The sequence below is a fragment of the Crocodylus siamensis genome, chromosome 12 (genome assembly GCF_052110815.1).
Source record: "Crocodylus siamensis isolate JL-2025a chromosome 12, ASM5211081v1, whole genome shotgun sequence".
In the NCBI taxonomy this organism is placed as follows: Eukaryota; Metazoa; Chordata; order Crocodylia; family Crocodylidae; genus Crocodylus; species Crocodylus siamensis.
Window position 1 is genome coordinate 46,393,193 of NC_143406.1, and position 15,385 is coordinate 46,408,577.

Sequence of the window (15,385 nt, forward strand, 5' to 3'; positions counted from 1 at the left end):
AAGAAAAACAGCTAGGATTTGTTAAGGCTTTCAGACCGTGCGCGTCTAATGCAACCCCCTCTCCTGTGAGCTCGGCCAGCCCGCTGGGTTTTTTAAGCAGTGATTACACTGAACTCCTGACGCTGAGACTGTCACACCGGCGCGGCCTTTCTGCACCGATGACCCCATAGCTGCCACGACGCTAGTTTTGGGAGTGAGACATTGCACTGTTCCTCACCCATCGGTCCTGTAGGCTTCGATGCCGGCAAAGAGTGGGGTTAGTGGCACAGACGTGTGGCTAGGCTGGGGGTGGTGAGTGGGCTTAAACCTGGAGATTTAAACCTGGCGGTGCTTGGCTGGAGGGTCTCACCCCTCTGCTTGGAGTCAGATCAGTGCCGTATTTGAGGTCAAGAAGGAGTTTTACCCCATGGTCAGGCTGGTACGGGCTGAAAGTTTTTGCTATCCTCTGTAGCGGGGGCATGGCCTCTCCCTGGCATCTCTTGAGTGTATATTAACATTTTATACAAGCAGGATGTTGGCTGCCGCGGTCCCCCTGCTTTCCCCGTGGCAGGTTCGGGTGTGATGTCTTGTGTCAGGGTTGACAGTGGTTTTACTAGCAGTTTAGATGATGGGTTTGTCTGGGATGGTTTGGACAGGGCTGGTCCTGCCTCAGGCCAGGGTTTGGACTAGATGTGACCTCCGGAGGTCCCTTCCAGCCCCGCTTTTCTGTGATTATAAGTATTTCTGATTAATCCACTGCCTCGCCAGGGAAAGAGGAGTCTACCTCCCCCAGACCCTTTGCTTCCTGCTTTGATCTAGGCTCTCGGCTGTTCTGCCGATTGACGGCACTAGTCCTGCTTTGAGAAGCTGCCGTGATGGACTTGAGCACCGAGGGGAGAGCTCGGGGGGCAGCTGCCACCTACCAGGGCAAAGAGCTCCTCAGTCCCTTCCCTCAGCCCTTCTGCAGGGATTCAAACCCGACCCTGGGGATCCTGACTCCAGTTCCCCAACAGTAACATGGGGATAAAATCACTTCTTTGTAGTGTCCAGGAAGACCGAGGCTTTGGGGGGCAGTGACTTCTTCCCGCTGTGGGGTATGTACATCTCCTAGCACGGCGAGGCTGCCATCTCAGATGGGACTGCTTCACACATCCCAGGCACGAGGTCCCTGGGAGAAAGCCCAGGAGCGGGAGCCCTTCCTGCGAACCACCACTGGGATTCAGAGGGACACGCTGAGCGCTTCGGGGCAGGGGATCCTTCTCTGTATGTGTGTGCAGGGCCTAGCACCTGTCCGCAGAGGGGTAACGCCCAGGATCACAGGCAGGCATGTATTCAGCGCAGCTGCTGAATCAGGGCCTGTCTCATCAGGGCACGGATAAACCAGAAAGCTGCTGTCAACAGGTGTGATTTCACTACACGTGTTAGAGCTGCGCCCTCTTGAACCTGGTCTGGGGGTGGCCTGGGTTCACCTTTCCAGGATTTACAGCCCCAGCGAATCTACAGGCTTGTGGGAGGTGTGCATGCATACCTCTGCGTGTGTGCATGTGTGTGTGTGTATACATCTGTGTGTGCAGGAACTGGGCACTCACAAGACGGATAATCTGTATGGGACCTGCTTGGGAGGAGAGCGCCCTGGGACCTAGTGACGGATCCCACAGGCGCAGGGAAAGATCGATGTGAACACAGCCTCAGCAGGAGCAGACGTGCTCTGGGGGTCCGCTCCCATGAGACCCTGGGGATGCGGCCTGTGGCTTGCACGTATGCTGTGACATCCGGTGCAGCAAGGGCGTGTTTGTCCCGACCAGCCCAGGTTTCAAGCAGTGGTGTCTGGACCTGGGCATCTGCTTCTGCATCTCCCCATCACCTGCGCTGCTGGCTGGGGACAGGACCAGCCCCCTCCTGTCTCCACGGGGCCTGGGTTTGGGAGTATCGGCTCTGTGCTCAACGGGGCCAGGCCAGTGTTTGAAGCTGACCCTAGTACGTCCCAGCTACGGGTCTGGTTCTGCATTTGGCTTCGGTCACTGCCCATCCCCAGCAAGACCCAGCCTGTCCCCTCTCCAGCTGCAGCTTTGCAGTGGGGTTGGCACCGTGTGCCCGTCGCTGGCGCACTGGGCCGAGGGCGCCGGTGCCTCACCGAAAACCCGAGTCCTGTGTCGATGGGGCAATGCCTGTGTGGTCGGACGAGTCACGTTGGTGCCAGAGGCCAGGGCGGGAGCCAGCGCCCAGATAAGTGCTGTGATCTTGCGCTTCCTGCCCCTGCCCTGGGAGGCCTCGTGCCTCTATGCCTGCTCAGCTGAACTCAGCGCTCGCCGGGCCCATGCTGTGCTGGCCACACGTGGCTCGGGCTTTCGGCCCTGTGAGCTGCAAGGGTGTATTTTGCCTCCCGTGTGTCGGCGAGCCGAAGTCGGAGCAGGCGGAGCGAGTGCCGGGGTGAAGAGGGACGTTTCGGCTCACCAGCACAGCGCCTCTGCTCGCTCCTCTGGCTTTGCGTGGAGCAGTTGCTCGGAGCCTGGCCCTCGAAGCCGGCAAAGGTGGGTCGCGGATCCCAGTGAGAACAAGCCCTCATTGCTTGTCTCGTCCATGTCTGCACGGGGCTGAGCACAGCCTGTTCCCCCGAGTCTGTGGCCAGGCCTGCTGGAGCCCGGGGGCTCCAGGGCGGGTGCTGGGGAGAGCGTGGACAGGCCAGGGCGGCTGGGTGCTCGCAGCCCCATGCTCCTGGGACCCACAAATGCCCTGGGACACACCAGCCCAAAGTCCCTCCTGTTTGCTCCCGCTGTTCCTCCTCATGTCAAAGCCAGTGGATTCAGCAAAAGGGCTGTTTCTCCTGATCAGGAGCTCTTCCCTTCTCTTGTTCGAGGCAGGACCTGCCTAGTACCCACGAACCCCGAGTCCTTTCCCCTTCCGACCCCGCAGGGACGAGCAGCAGCAGCCCTGGGTCCGTGTGAAGAGAGGCCAGGGGCGCTCCGGGATAACGGGACTCGGTCCCTTACCAGAGTGCAGAGCCGTGTCCGGGGGCCCAAGGGCTATTCTGGCCCTGCCGCTTGTGAGGCCAGGCCCTGTTATTAGGATAACCCGTTGCGTTTTGTTAGCAGCCCTATCCACGCATGGCAGCGGGTATGGGCTGTGGAGGTTTCTGCCTTCCTCTGTAGCAGGGGCACGGCCTCTTCCCGGGATCTCTGGATGCACGAACCATTACAGCAGCAGGGCACTGACTGCCAAGGTCCCCCTGCTTCACCCGTGGCAGGTTCAGATGTGGTGTCTGGTGTTGTGTCCGTGTTAACGGCAATTGTGTGAACAGGTTAGGTTATGGACTTGTCCGGGGTGGTGTGGACAAGGCTGATCCTGCCCTGGGCAGGTGGGGCTGGACTCACTAGAGGACCTCTGGAGGTCCCTTCCAGCCTGACTTCTCTAGGATGTCTGTGATTTCTCTCATGGTTTGTTACAGACAGAGAAACCGAGGCACAGCTGAGCTGCAGCTCCTGTGCTGCTGATGCTCTATCAGAAGCAGGCACAAGATGCCAGAGCCCCGAATACCCCCCCCCAATGCGGGGGTCCTAGGCGTGGCAGAGCCTAGCAGGCAACTTGCAGTGCAGCGAGGGGGGTGATGGCCCAGTGGCAGCCCCACACCGTTGCAGCAGCATTGGGCAGCGGTTACAGGCTTTCCCTCGACTTCCTCCCTCTTGTTTCACCGAATTAAGCTCCGGCTGGGTGGACTCAGCCATGAACCTGACCCATCCTGCGGTGACTCCGAGGGCGAGAGGTACATCATTGCTCCCGCTGGGGCTCAGGGTGTCGCTCCAGCCTGGATGGTAGGGGGAAATCAGCAGGAGTGGTTTGGGAGGAAGGGGAGACGGGCTCTCGGCAAATGTCTTTTAAAAGGAACAGAGCAGGGGTAGGCAACGTTTTTGGAAGGTGCCGGAGTGGCGACATACCGAGCCCGGAGCAGCTGTTTGCAGGCTTGCCCGTGCAGCCCAGCTGGCCTGCAGCCTCCCAGCCGCCTGCTGGGAGCAGCCTGGGCTCTGTGGCTGGCAGTGGTGTGCCAAGCAAAATGGGCTTGCGTGCCATGCTTGGCACGCGTGCTGGGGGTTGCTGACCCCTGGATTAGAGCAATGGCTGCAAGAGAATCAGCTGGGGATGGAAGGGCGGAAACCCGTCTCCGTTCTGGCAGTCTTGGGTGACATGGGTGTTCATGGGAGGCTTTGCATCGACTCCCGAGGAAGCTGGAAGGGGACGGTGGCCGTCACGGTGGCTGTTGACTGGAGGCTCCACCTTTGTAATTGAAAGGACTTAAGATGTGAAGCAGCCGATGCAGTCATAGGCACGCCCAGCGGGGCGATGGCGCTGGCCATGTAGCAAAGCTGAGTGCCCAAAAAGACACCTCTCTAATTGGCAGGTGTGCACTGAGCTGTGCTGGAGTCACCGGGGCGCTGCTGGTGTGGAGGGCACGGGTGGTTGCAGCCGCATGGCAAGGGCTGGGGAGAGGCTGCCTGGCATGAGACAGGGCCGTGCCAGCCAGGGCACCCTCACGTCCACTGCAGAACCAGCCAGCTCCTTCCCCTCCAGCCACGTCAGTGTGGCAGTCGCTGCTGCAGCTCCATCCTACATATTGCAGGGTCTCCGTAGCTGGCTGGGGCACTGGCAGCAGGGCAGCCACGGTGGCACACAGCTCCTGCCCGAAGAAGAGGCATGTGCTGAGATGGCTGCCTACCCTTAGCTTGCAGGGGTCCTCTTTCGGCAGTGCACACCTATCCCTACATCTAACACGGTTGGCAGGGACCGAAGCAGTTGCCTTCCAGTGGCTGCTGGTTGCATCTCGGTGGGCGAGCCCCCAGCACTCAACGATGCCAGGCCTTGTGGACATCCCCATGGGTACAGGCCCACGGTTGAGGGGTCAGGGTGTGGACCCCTTGCTGGAGGCAGAAGCTCACGTGTGGAGGATATTTGCTGTGTGACCAGCTGAGACCTGACTCTGCTCCCACTCCACGCAGCCCCTGGAAGAAGTGGTGCCTTCAGATGACCCCAGCCCCTTTCCCTCTGTACCCTTCCAGATGCCGTGGCCTGCGTGGACCCCACCGAGTGTGCCCGGGTGTGCGGGGCTGAGGTGGGCTGCTCCAACATCGCCTACCCCAAGCTGGTGGTCGAGCTCATGCCCAGTGGTAGGTGCAGGGGTGGCAGGCACTGTCCACTGCTCTCCGAGCCTGGCAGCTGGGGCTCTTCCTTAGCTGGCAGCAGGGCCAGCCCAGGCCCTAGAGCGGGGAAGGGGAAGGAGTGCCTCAAGGGGAAGAGACCTGCTTAAGCCCCAGCTGGGAGAGGGTTGCGGCTGGGCATGAGTCCCTTGCCAGCCTCACTCGCTTGCCTTTCATGAGGAAGGAAGACAATAACCCCTTTGTTTCAATTGCTGCCAACCCAGAGCCTCCTTTTCCCACTGCTGAGGGCACCCAGAGGAGGTCTGAGTGTGGGCAGTGCTGGGTGACGTGCTCCCCGAGGGCAGCAGATGCCTTGGAGAAAGATGCCGATGCCTTCCGTCCCTTCTCTTTCCCCTCCAGGGCTGCGAGGCCTGATGATCGCAGTGATGATGGCTGCCCTGATGTCCTCCCTGACCTCCGTGTTCAACAGCAGCAGCACCCTCTTCACCATGGACGTCTGGAGGAAGGTCCGGCCAGACGCTGGGGAGCGGGAGCTGTTGCTGGTGGGCAGGTACGGGACCTGGGCCCCTTCTGCGTGGCGAGGCGGAGCAGGGCTGGAAAGCCCAGAGTTGTTTGCTGTGGCTTTATGATCCTTTGGCCTTCAGGGGATCAAAGGGCTGAGCAGGCAAACAGCTGTTATCAACCCTTAGCTGGACCCAGGCCTTGATTCTTATCTCAGTGGGGATGGGTGGGATGGACTCCAGGTCAGCCCGCAGCGCTACCCTGGCACCTGAGACCCCAGGTGTGGTGCAGCTTGGGGGTCTCTGCATGCAATTCCATGGCCGCGGTGCTGGTGATGGCACTGGGGGTGTGGGTGGGCACACTGGCTATCCCCCATGTGAGCGCTGATGGGGTCATGGGCTTGCACGGAGTCCCCTGCGTGCCTCTGAATGCTTGTGCCTGGGCAGGGCACGTGCTGTGTGTTGGGTGAGGAGCTGTGGGGTGATTTCAGACAGGGGCCTGGCACCCTGGCTTGCCCTAAGACAGCACAGGGCAGCAGGGGAGCACCAGGAGACATGGGAGGGGAATGAATCTGCCCATTGTGCCGGGCTCCGGGCGGCACCGGGGAATGTGCCTGTCAGTTTGGTGCGAAGGGAGCGTCTCAAGACCAAAGGGCGTCGGGTCACCTCTTTATGTAGGAGTCTGAAATCCCCAGGCTCCTTGTTGTTGATGGTTGGAAGCACCGGGAGACGGCTCGACCCTGAGAGCGTGGGGCGTGTCTGCCCTGCCCAGGGCTTTGCTGCATTAGCTGGCAATGACAGCGCGGCTTGGGACAGTGCCTGCTGCCAGGAGGTTATGTGGTTGCTACCTGTTTATCCCTGCACATTCCCATCTCCTGCCTCCACCCACACCACACCTTTGCCTCGGTCTACCAGCCTGTAAAATGGGCATAATGACAGGTCAGCTGCTCTCCTAAGCGTCCTGTGAGCGCTATGCATCTGTGTTTGCCAAGCATGTCGGTGACCGCAGGGGAAAAGGCACTTCCTGAGCACAAATGAGGGCTGCTCATTCATGGGGTAGCCAGCTTAAGGGGAGCCGTCACCCTCTGCATCAGCGCGGCCCTGCTTCCTGTGCCTGGTGCAGCCCAGCTGAGTCACCGTCCGTGGCCCTAACCCCGCACAGCACCCCGGGCCCTGCTCGGATGTTCGGGTGGGTGAAGGGCACGCTGGCAGCACGGCAGGGGAGGCAGCTTCCTCCGGCAGCTGTTGCAACACGTCTTTGCCTGGAAGTGCAGCCCAGCTCAGCTCATCCCAGCGAATCTGCAGCCCCGGAGCCTCGTGCCTTGCGGGTGATGTGCCGTGGCCTGGGACAGCAGTGGGCAAGAGCCGATGACCCAAGACAACTGTCTCTGCCACCCCGTGATGGGCCTGTTCTGGTCCCAGGCTTTGCAGTTGTACGTGTTTCACCAGCCCAGCATTTAGGAAGCTGCCAGCCCAGCCTCTGCTTATGATCGTGTCACCTTTCCCGCAGACAAGCCGCGTGGAGACCCCCGGCCTGCCCACCCTGCTGAGAGACCTCTGATGAGGCAGGAACACGCTTGCTGGCTGTAGTTCCTCCCTCTGCTTTTGCACCCAGACGATGGCTTCGCACATAGCATGGGAGCAGAAAGGGGCTGATAAACTAGTCACTGGCTACAGCCAAGACGGGGCCAGCCTGGGGGTCGGTGCGGGGTATTTGTTCAGCTCTTTCACACTGGCTGGGTTAGTTGTGGGGTCATAATAGCATCAGACCCACAGAGCTGAGCCAGGGGCACCCGGGGAACCCAATGCAGCGTCCTAGTTTATAGTTGGAAGGGACCTCAGGAGCTCATCTAGTCCAACCAGGGGCTGAACCTGTAACCTTGGTGTCATTAGCACCACCACAATGGGTTATTAAAACCACTGGGTTACTGGGGTATTAACGAGGCCAGCTTGCAGGTACCTGGTTACTTTAACTTGGGATACTCATTTAAGAAGCCCATTCGTTAGGCAGTGACACAAGGGGGTGGGGGAAGGGAGTCGGGACTCCTGGGTCCTCTCCTTGGCTCTGTCACTGACTCAGGCCTGCTCTCTCTGCTCCTCCAGCATTGTTAGCAATCTCCCAGGGGTGTCTGATGGCTTAACTCATTTCTGGTCGAAGCACTTGGAGGTCTTGGGACAAGAGTGCAGCTGGAGTGGGGTTATTAGCCCCAGCTGTGTCCTGGCGACGTGGCTTTGGGACCTGGGGATTGCATCTGCCCCTCAGGAGTTACTGGGTAGGAAAGGTGCGGTTTGGCAGTGCCCAGGAGAGCGTCCAGCGGCTCAGACAGTCCCTCATAGGGGAGCTTCAATCAGCCGAAGCCTAAAGATGGGACGATGAGGGCCGGGGGTCCCTGTGCAGTGAGCACCGCTAGCTTTGCTGATGGGGAAATTGAGGCCAGGGATGGGGCATGACTCTAGCTCCTTCATCAGCTACCCCTGTTCGAGGTGACAGCTCATGGGGCAGGAGAGGAGCTTCCTGGGATGCCCGGTCCAGTCCCTTGGTGTCACAGGGGCCATGTCCGTCAGAGGGGAACCCCCTGCTCGCCTGCCCGGGTGGACAGGGGGCACTTGCTGGAGGACTCTTACCTCCAGGAAAGGGTAGTGGCCACTGAGACCCCACCCCTGTGGGAGGAGAAGGGTCTGGGGGCATCTGTGCCTTTCTTCCAGGATAGCCAGGCTTGGAGATGCCTTCCCTCCCTGCAGCTCCTCCAGAGACTCCTGCTCCGTCTGCTTCATCAGAGCTGAATCAGGCTCTGCGCTGCTTGCCTTATAACCTGATCCCTCCCTCCAGTCCTCACCCCCACACTCATTTTTCTCGCCTTTCTCTCGCTCCCTTCGGTGCCCACCTTGCTGAGACCGGCTCCCCGCCCCCGCGCTGGCTCAGTTGCCCAGTGCTGCCGTGATTCAGAGCAACGCTTCCAGCATGCGCAGTGCTGAAAAGCCAATGACCTGATGAATCAAAGAGGGCTCAGTGGGTAGGGGCACACACACACACACACACACACACACACACACACACACACACACACTCATGTGCAATGACATATACCCATACACACACATTTACATGCAGACTCTAGCATGCATGTACAAACTCACATGTGCGCACACAGGCAAACATGCACTCACACACACACAGGCACACATATACAGACTCACAGCTATATGTGTGTGCTCACACATGCACTCACATCCACACACTCGCAGGCACACACATGTGCACTCGCATATGAACACACACACACTTATTCATATGCACACACACATGTGCACACCCCTTCACACCCGCACTTACACACACATGCGCACACACACACACATACACCAGTGACAGGGGCACTTGTGCAGACACACACATGCATATACACGTATTCACACACTCGCACACACTTATTCAGGCCAGCATCTCCCAGGGATAGGACGTGGGAAGGGCCGGACCACGAGGGACTCCAAGCTCCTGTGCTTCACAGGGCTCGTCGGCAGGGGCAGGAATTACTGTTGAGCTGGCACCGGCGGGCGGTGCCCAGACATGGGAAGGACACAGAGATCCCCTCAAAGCCAATGGCAGGCCAGGCTCCTCTAGCTGCGTCGCTCTGTGTTGCTCCAGGTTTGTGATGCTTGACACAGCCCTGGGGACCACAGGGGAAAAGCAGCACCTGGCAGCACCAGGATACGGGCTCCTGGCAGCATGCCCATGCATGTTGGAGTGCGTGGGTGTGGGCGGGCATGTGGGCACGTCCGTGTGTGTGTGGGCAGGTGCAGCAGGGGGGTTAAGGACTGAGGGAACACTCATTAACGGAGGCTCCCACGGCACTGGGTTGGTCTTTCCAGGTCTGGGTCCAGGACATCACAGGTCATGGCCTGCACCCAGGCCATAAGGCAGCTGAGGGGGATAGAAGCATCCTGTGCTCAGAGGAAAGCTTTCCAACCTGTGCATTGGCAGATACCCTCCATAGCAGGCCCTGCTCACACTGACGCCATCCCTGTACCATGGCACCCACAACCACACAGCTCCTAAATCACTTTGGCTGAAGGTTTCCATAGCACCCGAGCTGAGCTCCCAAATATTCATCCCAAAGCTGAAGGTTTGCCCTCGGTTAAGTGCTAGGCAGCACCCTGCTCAGGCTGGCGGTGGTAAACCAGGCCGGCTCTGAGCTCAGCTCCTGGTAGCCGCCAGGACATGGATAAGCACCTATCAGTTTTTGGGCTCCTAAGTGTGGAGCCAGGATGGGCCCGGACATATGCAAAAGGCAAGGCTTTTTGTAGGTGACATCTTTTTATTGGACCAGCTGCATTGGGAAGCTTTTCTAAGTCTAGTCGAAGCATGCGGTTGGTCCAGTAATCACAAAAATCCTTGCCTCGCTTGGCTCCTAAGAGCTTCTCTGTTGAGTGTCTTGGCCTGTCCCCTGGATTTTGCTCCATAGAAGTTGGTTGTTTTATACGGATGCCAGCTGGATGCATCTCAGCCAGGCCTGCTGCCATAAGGCCACCTCCTGTTGAAGGGTGCAGCAGTTAATACCACCCAAAACGTCTTTGGCTCTCAGAGCAGCTGAGTGACCAGTGAGCCCCTCCCCTGTGTGCATGCCCTGAGGAATGAAAGACAAGGCTTATTTCTGTGCCCTGAGTCCTGGCGACGGAGGGGAAGCGGGGGGCAGGCTGCGGGATGTTTGCATCTCCAGCTGTCCGCGATCCCTGCTCGCCAAATCATCCGAGCCAAAGGTAAGTGGGTGGCGCTTACTCACCTATGCTGATAACATTTCGCCTGGGGTATAAATAAAAGGCGAACCCAGCTCTGGACCCATGAGCTCTCCCAGAGCCCTCCAGCTAGGGCCAGGCGGTCAGATCTCTGGGCAGATAGTTGCCTATTGCAAAGAGGCCAGATGCTTCCAAGATGACGGTCTCCCTCCGTGCCGGCTCCCTCGCTGCTCTGACAGCCGCCGACGCACCAGGTGGTGCTGGCCCATGCACCGACGCATCTGGGCTGGTGTGTCGTTGGCGTGAAGAGTGACCGTGTCTGTCGGGCACTGAGCAGCCCTGCCTTGCCCTGCTGGGGTCCCAGCTTGGACTTCCCGAGCTGACTGGCACCTGAGGGTGCTGGAAAGGCAGCGGCTTTGCCGACGAGGAGGTAGGAAGCCAGGTGCCCTTGCAGCTGGTACCATGCATGCATGGCACGCAGCATCCAGTCTCTGTCCTTGCATTACCGGAGGGGTGTGTTGGGTCTGGAGGTCACCGTAGGCTGCTCCAGCCTGACCCTGGGTCTTGCTGCCATTGCAGGCTAGCCACAGTAGTGCTGGTGGCCGTCAGTGTGGTATGGATCCCCATCCTGCAGAGCTCCAGCGGCGGGCAGCTCTACATCTACATCCAGTCCGTGACCAGTGCCCTCGCCCCACCCGTCACAGCCGTCTTTGCCCTGGCGGTGTTTTGGAGACGGGCCAACGAGCAGGTGAGCTGAGCACTGTGGTGCAGGGGGCACCCTGGGTCACAGGGTCCTGGACCTCCAGGCCTGAAAGGCCCCCTAGATTCATTCACTTGGACCTGAATAACAGAGTCTCACATCTGCCTCGAATGCCCGTGGTGCTGGCTGAGCTAGAGCAGGCCTTGAGAGAGATGCCAGCCCAGATCCTGGTCCCACCTCTCAGGGCTGTTATGCTAACAGTGGTTGCTGCCAGGGGGGTGGCTTGGATCCGTAGACCACCTCAAGCAGGGCGGCGGGGGTCAGGTCCTCTGTAGTGGAAACAGTGAGTCTCAGTCTCCACTTCTGAGTCCATATGCAGCCGTCTGGTTCCCAGGCGGAGTCTTTCTCCACCCATGTAGCGTTGCCCTGTGTGCCCTGGCCTCTGGTCCTCCTTCCCTGGCAGAGCTGGATGGGCAGAGCTCCCTTGGCTCTGGCTCTTGCAAAAGCCTGAATGTGGCTGTAATAGCTGCACGCTGCCCAAACCTCACCTCCTTGTATAGCAGGGCTTGTCGGGACAGTTGGCATGCTGCCAGTGGTAGCTGAGTCTCGCTGTGCCTTGGGTCTACCTCGGTGCTCACTAAAGTAGCCTGGGCCCTCATGCCAGCAGGGACCCCATGGCTTTCCCCTTATGGTAGCACCAGCAGGAAGCTGTCGGGCGGTGAAGGCATCGCCGTGCATCTAGACGCACCAGGCTCAGGGGCAGCTCGATGAGCCTTAGAGGCTCCTGTATTTGTGAAGACCCACAAGTCGGCAGCCGCTTTTTAGGGCAGCGCCGGGGGCTTTGGAGACGGTGCTCGTCTCCGAGATCTGGGCTGTTGCGTCAGGGTGTTGCAACAGAAGTGCTCTGTTTGAGGAACTGAGCACTGTTGCCCTGACGGCCAGAGGACACTCTTCTCTCCCACGTTTGAAAACCCCCCGCCGGGGGGTGGGCCAGGAACTGGTGGGTGGCTCACATGCTGCTGACAGCCGGGCCCGAGCCAGGTGCTGATGTGCATCGCTGCCCAAGTGCAGCACGCCGAGCTGTGACCTCAGTCACCTCCCGGCAGCCGAGTTGACACGGAAAGTCCCCTTGGGTACAGACACTGCTGTAGCAGAAAGCAACCTGGCCAGGGCCAGAGGGAGCTGGGTCTTCTTTGGCCCGTGCCTGCGCGGTAGTTCCCAATTGAGAACAAGTCCCCGTCAGCCCCAAAGACCGGTCGCTCTAAACAGGCCCCAGAGGCACTGCTCTCTCTGATGGGCAGCGGGGGTTAGGTAACGTGCCAGGGTCACTTGGGAAGTCAGCGGCACGACAGGGACTTGAACCCCAGCCGCCTGGTCCCTTGTTCCTCACCTGCCCGGTGGCTGCCCTGCTGTCCTTCCAAGGATGGAGACTGCGATGGAGACCTGACCTGGTGCCTGGCTGTCGCTGTGTTGCAGGGAGCTTTCTGGGGCCTGATGGTGGGGCTGGCTGCCGGCCTGGCCAGGCTGGGGCTGGAGTTTGCCCACCCCACGCCGCGCTGTGGCACCTCCGATGAGCGCCCCTCCATCCTGAGGGACATCCACTACCTGCACTTTGCTGTCCTGCTCTGTGCTCTCACAGCCGTCGTGGTGGTGGGGCTCAGCCTGCTGACCGACCCCCCCATGGAGTCCCAGGTGAGCCCCCGTGCCTGGGGACATCCGCCCCGAGCCACGCAGCATGTCCCCAAGGATCAGCTGGACACTAGGGCCCCTCATCCCCTCCCCGCCCAGCTTGGCAGAGCACGTGCGCCTCTCCGGGACGCCAGCCCCTCACAGGTACCAGCAGGAGCCCACGGCCGCTGCCCCGGGCAAACCTTAGCCTCACGCAGCACCAGCAGCTGGTAGCTCAGCTGCTTCCGTCCCTGCTGTTCTCTGCTTTCCTCCCTGGCCCAGTGGCCCTCTTGCTGCATCTCCTGTTTTAGTTCAGAGCAGCAGGCCTCTGTCCCCGTGGGACACTCCCGTGTGAGCACGGGTGCTGCTGAGGAGGAAGCTGCCTTGAAGTTGCTTCTCAAGAAAGAAACCCAGGGTGAAAGTCACAGAGCCGGGGAGTCCCAGCCCCGTCCTCCAGCACCCGAACGCATCCTGCCTATGAAACCAGTTTAATCCTCTTTCCCCTGCTCGGGTCCGGCTGCCGCGTGCTGAGGCCAGGTGCTTTGTGCCCCCCTGAGCTCCCTGCTCTCGTTCCAGGTCCAGAACCTCACCTGGTGGACCCTTTCTCAGCAGCCCCCCGTGCCCTCCCCGGCCCAGGCGTTGGCAGGGAACGGTTCGCTGGGGAGAGGGAAGGAGGGTAGGTGCAGCAGGGGGTCCGGGAGGGGGTGGATATTGGGGCTCAGACTCCTCCCGAGTCCAGGGGCATGTGCAGGCGGGGGCCATCCTGAGTCTCAGCCCCGCGGCTGCGCTCCGGAGACAGCCCCCGGGTGTGGGAAGTGCAGAGGGGGTGGTCGCAGTGGCACCTGCCCCCTCCCAGGTCTCTCTCCTTCTGCCACAGGTTCCCAGGAGGGGCCTCCCTGCAGCTGTCCCTGCACAGACTGTGTGTCCTGGCCCTGGGGGGTGACGGCCGAGGGACGCCCCGCAACGGCCCTGAGGGACACCGCAGAGACCCCTTTCTGGTCCAGCATCTGCTGTGTCAACGCCGTCCTCCTGATGTGCATCAATGTCTTCTTCTATGCCTATTTTGCTTGACTGTCCCCTGCTCAGCCAGGCCGGGGCTGGGAGACGGCCAGGAGCCTGGGGGGAGGCCGCCAGGCCGCGGGGATGGGGGGCAGTCGAGGGAGAGGGAACCATGCTTCTCTCAACTCCCCCTGGGCACTGGAGGGGTTTGGAGCCAGGGAGCTTGTCCATGGCCGTGCCGGGGCACCGTCCCCAGACACCCCAGAGGCTCTCAGTGTTTGCTTCGTACGACTTTGGAGCCAGGGCAGTGACAAGCCGCACGAGGACCCGAGAGATCGGTGCCTGGGGTGACTGGGGAGATCACCAGGATGGCTCTGCCCTGGATACAAACCCCATTCGCTGCCCCCAGCCTGCTTGGGAGCCTGGGGCTCCCCCATCCTGCACGGCATGCCTGGTCCTTTGTATGTGGCCCTTGAAGCATGGAGCTGGGGGGTCTCTGGGAGTGAAACCCTGGGTGTTTGGCCTGCTCTGGGTACCGCTGCCGTCCTGGAGCCGGTGAGTGCTGTAGCCAGTCTTCTCCACTCGCCCCCTTGTCTTGGGGCAGACGGAGGGCACGGGCACTGGGGCCTTGAATTAAATGCTGCAAAGCCGTTGGATGGACTGGGAATTTCTCTGAAAGCAGAAGCCCACGCTAGCTGCTCCCCCCATGCCTTGCTGGCTCCTTTTCCCTGAAGATATAGCTAGAGCCTAAAGCGGTGGGATGTTAGCTGGGGCTCCTGCCTGCTCTGGCTTCACGCTGCTTTGAACTCCACTGTGCAGCCTCGTGGCATGGGAGACCGGTCCGTGGGCTGCCTCGCTGGGGCAATGTGGGCTTGGCTCGTGGGGCTGAAGCTCACAGCCAGCCCCAGCCCCAGGGGTAGCAGCCAGGCCAGCTCAGGGGCTTCCTGTGGCTACAGGCACATTCCTGTGTTGCTGTGCAAGTCGTCGCAAGCCTTCCTCTGCCATCCGGACTGAAGCTGGTTCAGTGATCCTGATCCCCTGCGGGGTCGTGTACACCGGGTATCTGTGAGGACAGCAAAGGGGCATCGGTCTCTTGCTTCCTTCACTGCCAGGTGGGACCAGGCTCGGGCTTGACGTTCATGGGGTCTCCCCAGGGTGAGAGCTCAGCCGGTGGGCATGGGGCTTTCACCTCTGCCTGGCCACCCATGCCTGGCCTGGGTCAGCAGGGACACCGGAGCGGCAGGGAGAGCAAGTGGGGCCTGAGCTGGGGGTGCGCCTGTCCGGGGGCGTTGGGTGACAGAAGAGCAGGGTGGGGAACCCGGCTTAGATGTGCCCCCGTCTCTGGCAGGCATGCTGGGCTGGGGCACTGGAGCCCCCCCGGGGGCAGTTCAGTTCCTCTCCCCCATGGCGTGAGATCTGGGAAGGGGAAGGGGCTGGGTGGGGAACGTGGCCGGGCAGCTCGGGGAATGCTGCCCGGCAACTCTGCAAGTGTCCGGCCACCGGTTCGCCTGGATCAGCAGCCTCTGGCCCACCTCCCTGTTCCCCCCCAGGCCGGCAGGCGAGAGCCGGGGTGCCCTGCACCGGGGAACAGCCCGGCCCCTGCCCCAGGCAGGGTCAGATAGCCCGTGGTGCTTCAGTGAGCAGCTGGGGACTGCGGT

The 15,385-nt window shown here is 60.7% G+C and overlaps 1 protein-coding gene across 3 annotated transcripts in view; it reads left to right on the forward strand.

Annotated features, from left to right (window-relative positions):
* The window catches only part of SLC5A10 (solute carrier family 5 member 10), a 53,661-nt gene extending 39,695 nt beyond the window's left edge, over window positions 1-13,966 (forward strand). For 2 of the 3 annotated variants that reach the window (XM_090023278.1, XM_090023279.1), the window contains 5 exons: window positions 5,028-5,135; window positions 5,526-5,676; window positions 10,940-11,108; window positions 12,537-12,752; window positions 13,305-13,966. In XM_090023278.1, the coding sequence (XP_089879404.1) occupies window positions 5,028-5,135; window positions 5,526-5,676; window positions 10,940-11,108; window positions 12,537-12,752; window positions 13,305-13,799 (1,139 nt within the window). In that variant the 3' untranslated portion in view covers window positions 13,800-13,966. The remainder of the gene's footprint in view (window positions 1-5,027; window positions 5,136-5,525; window positions 5,677-10,939; window positions 11,109-12,536; window positions 12,753-13,304) is intronic. The other variant, XM_090023280.1, reaches the window with a different exon arrangement.
* Window positions 13,967-15,385: the final 1,419 nt, after the last annotated feature.